This window comes from Oratosquilla oratoria, chromosome 32, assembly GCF_046742065.1.
Source record: "Oratosquilla oratoria isolate Oo_2021 chromosome 32, ASM4674206v1, whole genome shotgun sequence".
NCBI classification, from domain to species: Eukaryota; Metazoa; Arthropoda; class Malacostraca; order Stomatopoda; family Squillidae; genus Oratosquilla; species Oratosquilla oratoria.
The window spans coordinates 38,678,245-38,685,744 of NC_134808.1; the positions used below are offsets into that span (position 1 = coordinate 38,678,245).

At 33.2% G+C, this 7,500-nt stretch overlaps 1 protein-coding gene across 1 annotated transcript in view; it reads left to right on the top strand.

Moving 5' to 3' along the window:
• The window catches only part of LOC143017445 (neural cell adhesion molecule 1-like), an 801,122-nt gene that overhangs the window by 458,874 nt on the left and 334,748 nt on the right, over nt 1-7,500 (top strand). Inside the window, exon 4 of the mRNA XM_076172190.1 lies at nt 308-508. Coding sequence (XP_076028305.1) covers nt 308-508 — 201 coding nt within the window. The remainder of the gene's footprint in view (nt 1-307; nt 509-7,500) is intronic.

Below are 7,500 nucleotides of genomic sequence, written 5' to 3' on the forward strand. Positions count from 1 at the left end.
TTTTAATACAATACATGTAATTCTGCCGCGCACGGAAAAGCACGTGAGTTTAATGGAACAACAAAGGGAACGTAGAAAAGAGGTGGTATTCTTAAAAAAAATCTTTCCTTTCCAACGATTTATATAAGATTTATATATGGAAAGATTTTTTTTTAAGAATACCACCGTATGATTCTTAACTCTTTCCTTTGCAAGGATTTATACATAAGATTACATAAGCAAATTTTTATACAAGGGAAGGTTTTCTTTAAGAATACCACCGTCAATGTCTAAGAAGACGCTAAAGATCTCTTCTCTTCTCTTCTAGGTCGTCCTCCTCCAACTCTGACGTGGTCGGTGGGTCAGAAGGACATTCAGGGGACAGTGAGTGTCTCCCCAGATGAAGTCTCCAGCACTCTGGTCATCCACTCTCTCCAAAGGCACCACCTTCATCAGTCCTTCATTTGCCAAGCCTCCAACGCAGAGCTCGCGGTGCCCGTCACAGCGGCGGTGACTGTGGATATGACATGTAAGTAGATTGCTGAACGTTATAGTACGTACATACTATATGTTAATATGGCGATATGTCGGTTAATGTCACTGACATGTTGCTTATATGTAACCGACATGTCGCAAACATGTCACCGATATGTTGCCAACATGTCACCGATATGTTGCCAACATGTCACAGACATCTCGCTAATATGTCATTGATATGTCGAGCACTATGTCACTGACATGTTGTCAATATGACACCGATGTATCACAGTATGTCACCGGCATGTCACCGACATGTCACAGACATACCGCAAACATATCACCGACATACCGCTAATATGTCACCAACATATAGCTAATGTTACACTAACATCACACTTATGTCAATGACATGTCGCTAATATGTCATCGAAATATCACCAACATTTCTCCGACGTATGTCGCCGACATGGCGCTAACATGTCAACAACATGCCGCTAACATATCACCAACATTTAGCAAATAATTCACTGTCGTGTCACACATATGTACATGCCGTGTCACTAACATGTCACTGATATAATACCAATATGTCGTCATATTACGGCAAACCCGATATAATGAGCATTGGGATTCAGATTCCTATGTCAATTGTTAGAGACATATTTGAATTGTTCATAGAATTACTAATCTGATCAAATGTCACCACGCTGTGTTGGCTGACATCATTATATGATTTTATATAATGTAAATTAATCTATATTAGTATTGAAAAGATTGATGAAATTGGAGTTTTCAAATTTCCTATGAAGACATTCGTTCTGTAGCCTCGTCGAATGCTGAGAATAAAGATTGTTTATGTCGGTATGAGTTTTGGTTGGCGTGCGCATGTATATTATGTATAACAGTCTCCCAAAGGATAAGCGCTGTAGAGATTATAGCATTATGAACCATCAAGTTGTCTAAGTACAATTAATTTCTTCAATGTATACAAATTGAAATGACTGCTTATTATATATATTAGTTGATTATCATTGCAGAAATAGAATATTAACTAACTACTTTAGGCTTTCCAAGGGAATTGGTTCAAAGATTCAGGATTTCCTCTCAATCCAAAATGAAACGAAGCTGATAAGTCGATAAACGTTAGATGAATTATAAACTAAGTAGAATAGATAAACAAAACGTAAATAGACAATCAAATGAATGAATAAAAAGATGAATAAAAGAAAAAGGTAATGAAGAAATAAAAAATGAATAGACAAATAGATATATAAATAGAGTTAAGAAAACATATATGAAAAGATATGAATATTGATAAATACCTATACATACACACACACACACACACACACACTCTTATATATATATATACACACATATATATATATATATATATATATATATATATATATGTGTGTGTGTGTGTGTGTGTGTGTGTGTGTGTGTGTGTGTGTGTGTGTGTGTGTGTTTTTGGTGCGGAGCAGGTTCTCTTTAATACAGGTTTGATTAAATACGACAGCATTCTGGAAGTTGTTGATTTTCTTTCGTGTGATTTCGATTTTTCTAATTATACTCTTCCCTTGGATGGGGCGGGCAGAAACTAGTTCCTTATAGTTCTCCATTATATTACGCGACGTTTCGTCTTTATTAAGACATGTTCTGGTATTTCTGTTTTAAAGATATAATAAACATTTGTGATACTACAAGTTGGAATCTAAATTACATTATATATAAATATACATATATATACTGTATATATATATATACATATATATATGTATATATGTATATATATGTTTATATATATATATATATATATATATATATATATATACATATATATATATCACTTAAACAAAATGTAGTAGCACATTTGTCAAAAATGACCACGAACAACCCATTATCGGAATAAAAGGAGGAAACTTAGAAGAAAGTATAGCTTCCATATTTCAGGAAAGTACAGGTTATATGAAATTATTGATACGTAAAAACAATTGAGATTAACTGAAGGAGGAACAGGGATAACTTGACAGACAATATTCTGTCACACAGGGCGGAGTCAGAAGGGTAGAGGTGCAAGGTCAGAGGGGATGCGCGGTCAGGAATGAACGGGGAGCGGGGTCAGGAGAGTGAAGATTTCTAAACGAACGGCTCACAGCCAGACGTGAGATTATGTCCGGAGACCACTGACCTTTAGAAATGTTCAAGTTCGGACATTCTTCTATTAAGGCGGATTTAACTATTTTTCTTCTGGAGCTGCAGTTGAATCTAAACAATAATTTGGCCTTGTCCTAGTCAAGACTATTATTTTTGTTGCTGACATGTTGAAAATTCCGCTGTTTTTAACAAGGCAGTAAAAAAATTAAATAGTTGTGAACCATTTGATTCGAAATATTCACCCTTCTGACCCCGCTCCCCACCACTCCTGACCCCGCATCCTCTTTGACCTCACACCTCCACCCTTCTGACTCCATCCTGTGTGACGGAATGACGTCTGCCAAATTATCCCTGTTCCTCCTTCACTTACATCTCAATTCTATTTATGCATCAATCATTTCTTGTAACCTGTGCTTTCCTGAGGAGGGCTATAGCTATTAGCCGAAACATAGAAGTCATACTTCCTTCTAAGTTTCCTTTTATTCGTACTGTGGGTTCATCGTGATTATATATATATATATATATATATATATATATATATATATATATATATATATATATATATATATATATATATGTGTGTGTGTGTGTGTGTGTGTGTGTGTGTGTGTGTGTGTGTGTGTGTGTGTGTGTGTGTGCGTATTTATATATATATACATATATATATATATATATATATATATATATATATATATATATATATATATGAAAATAAATTACAAAAATAAACCAGTATATAAGAGGTGGTAGAACTGTGGATGAGCATTAATGTATCTTTACCCTGCTTCATAATACGTGAAGTGTCGCAAATCAGTTAGTAATCCTTTTAGTATATTTACGAACCTGTATGGAAGCGTCATGAAACATTTCAAAGACTAAGTGGATTACTGAAAGGGCATTCATGCAACGATGTATTCACACAGATGGTTGTAAATAGAACAGGTCATTAATCTTTCCCTTTGTATTTATTCTGTCTCTATCCCTCCCACTGTTTATCTCTCCCTTTCCATTTCTTTCTATCTCTCCTGTATCTCTCATGTCTCTCTTGTTTGTATGAGCACGTGACTTTCTCTGTTTCTGTCTCTCTGCTTCTTATGATTTATTCTCATGTTTTCTGTGGCACCGATAGCGACAAGGTTATATTTATGTGGTGCGATAGGACATTTGGTAGTGTCTGAATATGTACATTCAATATAAATAGGTCTTAATCCGAGATTCTAGGTTCATATGTATTCTAATGCTCTTAACAAATTCCAAGAAATCCAAGCGTATGTCAAAAGCGAAAATCTCAATATGCTAGGAATAATAGAGATGTGGTTGAATGGTAAAGAATTTGAAGCTGAGTTTAATGTTACAAGACTTAAACGCTTTCATCAGGATAGAAACCACAAGAAAAGTGGGAGTGTTCTCTTGTACGGCAAAAACAATATCCATGTCTATATATGAGAGAAAGTGAAGTAGGATATACATGATATTTTATGGGTAGAATTAACCCAGAGAAATGGACTAAAGATGAATGTAAGTATATAGAGTAAAAATATTATCATTAGCATACGACAAACTGTTATTTTATGATATTTTATGGGTAGAATTAATCCAAACGAATGAACGAAAGATGAATGTAAGTATATAGACTAAAAATATTATCATTAGCATACGACAAACTGTTATTTTATGATATTTTATAGGTAGAATTAATCCAAACAAATGGACGAAAGATGAATGTAAGTATATAGACTAAAAAAGATTATCATTAACACACGACAAACTGTTATTTCAATAATGGTCTAGTTTCTGCAACCGGGACTTACTTATAATGGGTGATTTCAATTTTACCGAATTGAGTGGACGACCCTCGTACATAACAATATAAGTACATAAGAACATAAGAATGATGGAGACTGTAAGAGACCACAAGGCCTACCCTAGGCAGTCCCATGTTCATTACAACCTGTCACCCCCATCCATGAAGCTGTCTAACTATTTCTTAAAACAACTGATAGTTCTAGCGCTCATTATATGGTTACTAAGTCTATTCCATTCATTAACCACCCCATTAGCAAACAAATTCTTGCCTATTTCCTTCTTAAATCTAAATTTGTCCATTTTAAATCCGTTACTACGAGTCCTCCCCTGTTGTCTTAATATGATGACCTTTTTGCGTCACCCTTGTAAAAGCCTTTGGTGCGCTTGAACACCTCTATTAGATCACCCCACACTCTGCGTCTTTCCAGAGAGTGTAAGTAAAGGTGCCTAAGCCTCTCTTCGTAAGGTAAAATTCTGAGCCCATGTATCATTTTGGTCATTCCCCACTGTATTGATTCTAGTGAACTGATGTCAGTTCTATAGGACGGAGACCAAAACTGTTCTGCATAGTCAAGGCTGGGTCTAACTAACACTAGACAGAATTTTATAATTACCTCTGCATTTCTATTCGTAATCATCCTAGTAAAGAAACCTAATGCTCTATTCGCTATATTCCTGGCGCTAATGCACTGTTTCCAGGATTTAAGGTCAGGACTCACTAGAACTCCCAAGTCTCTCTCGCACTCAGTTTTCTCTAAACACGTGTTATCTAAGCTATATCTCCTTTCGGGGTTGTGTAGTCCTACGTTTATCATGCTGCGCTTTGAGATATTGAAGTCCATTTGTCATTTCATCGATCATGTGAGGAATTTGTTAAAATCATCGTACAGAATCTCGGCATCGTCTCTTGACCTAATTAGGCGTCTTATTTTAGTGTCGTCCACAAAATTACTTTCTCGGTGACAATTACTTAGTTCAGCACGTAAAAGAGCCCACAAGACATGGAAACTTACTCGATCTATTGATCACTAGCAGCAAAAGCAATCTTATTTGGTTGAAGGAAACCTACTTCAGGCAGGGAATCGAAAATTGCATCGGCTCTTCTTCCACTTCTGTTGATTATCATTGTCTTTATTATTTTTGTTATTCTTCCTCCTTTTAATTTTCATTTTCATCTTATTACTATTATTATCATTATCATTATTATTATCATTATTATTATTATTATTATTATTATTATTATTATTATTATTATTATTATTATTATTATTATTATTATTATTATTATTATTATTATTATTATTATTATTATTATTATTATTATTATTATTATTATTATTATTATTATTATTATTATTATTATTATTGTCATTATTATTATTATTATTATTATTATTATTATTATTATTATTATTATTATCATTATTATTATTATTATTATTATTATTATTATTATTATTATTATTATTATTATTATTATTATTATTATTATTATTATTATTATTATTATTATTATCATTATTATTATTATCATTATTATTATTATTATTATTATTGTTATTGTTATTATTATTATTATTATCATTATTATTATTATTATTATTATTATTATTATTATTATTATTATTATTATTATTATTATTATTATTATTATTATTATTATTATTATTATTATTATTATCATTATTATTATTATTATTATTATTAATAATAATATTATTATGAATATCATTATTACACTTGCGTCACGCTTCCAATTTTTTTTTTTTTCTCATATGATTTTTTTCCTGTTCAAAGTATAGCTGTCAGTGGTTACCTACTACCATAGAGAAAAATAAATAAATCTTAAAGAAAAGTCATAAGTATATACATACTTCCGCTTCCTACTAACAAACCCACATCAACTTTTGTCACGAATTGTACACAAATGTCTTCAAGATCTTAAAAGAAATTGTGTCAGCGTAAAATTAGCCAGATCATTAGTGAACATTTGATCTCGTCTGTAAGCGAACGAAGGGGAATAACAAAAGACCTTTAGAGGTGTAAATAGAAGAAATTGATAAATGAATCAAACAGCAATCAAGCGAAAATTACAATTAAACACTGGAGATGTGGAACGATTATCTCAAGAAAGCGAAGGAATGAAATGTTTACTCTCTCGGGCCACGATAGGTCCACTAGCGTCTAGAGGTCAGGAATCGTACTAGACAGACGACCTGACTCTTCTCTTCACTTCTTAGAAAAAGAACTAAAAGAATACTAGATGACACCCTAGATTCTCTTTGACCTTCAAATTCCTAGGAATTAACTAAGTTTCCTCTTAAGGTCACAATTACACATTAAGAGGTTTATAAACCCAGATTAAAGTTGTGAGAATCAACACCGTGTGAGATCGAAACCTTTATTGGTACGACGTTTCGCTTGTTACAGCTTTTTCAAGTACAGACATATGGCAAACACTCTGAGTACATATAGGCCGACGTATTAGTATTAGACCTTCTACACAGGGTTGAGTTCTAAGTTGATCTAAATAATTGTTTCCTAAAACAATATCTATATGTCATAGTTATTATTAAGACCATCGTCATTGTTGTCATCATCGTTACCGTTATCGTTATTGTTATCGTTATCGATATCGATGCCATCGTTATTGCTATCATTATTGGCACATATGTCGGTGACATATTGGCGACATGTCGGTGACATATTGACGACAAGTCAGTGACATGTTAGCGAGATGTCGGTGACATGTTGGCAACATGTCGATGACATGTTTGCGACACCTCTGTGACATATTGGCGACATGTCATCGTTATCATTATTATCACCGTCACTGTCACTGTCACCGTCACTATTGCCATCACTATCACCATTACCTTCATCATCTTCGTCACCACCTTTCCATAATGATTGTGATCATCACCATCATCATCATTTTCTTTTATTCATTTTTTCTAACATTCATCACAAAGGTTTAAAAACAGATTTACAAACACACAATACTAAAGATAATAAGTCTTGACAGTGCACGTAAATTCTATTCTCAAAGAGCGAGACAAACGATTGAAGCACTTACGA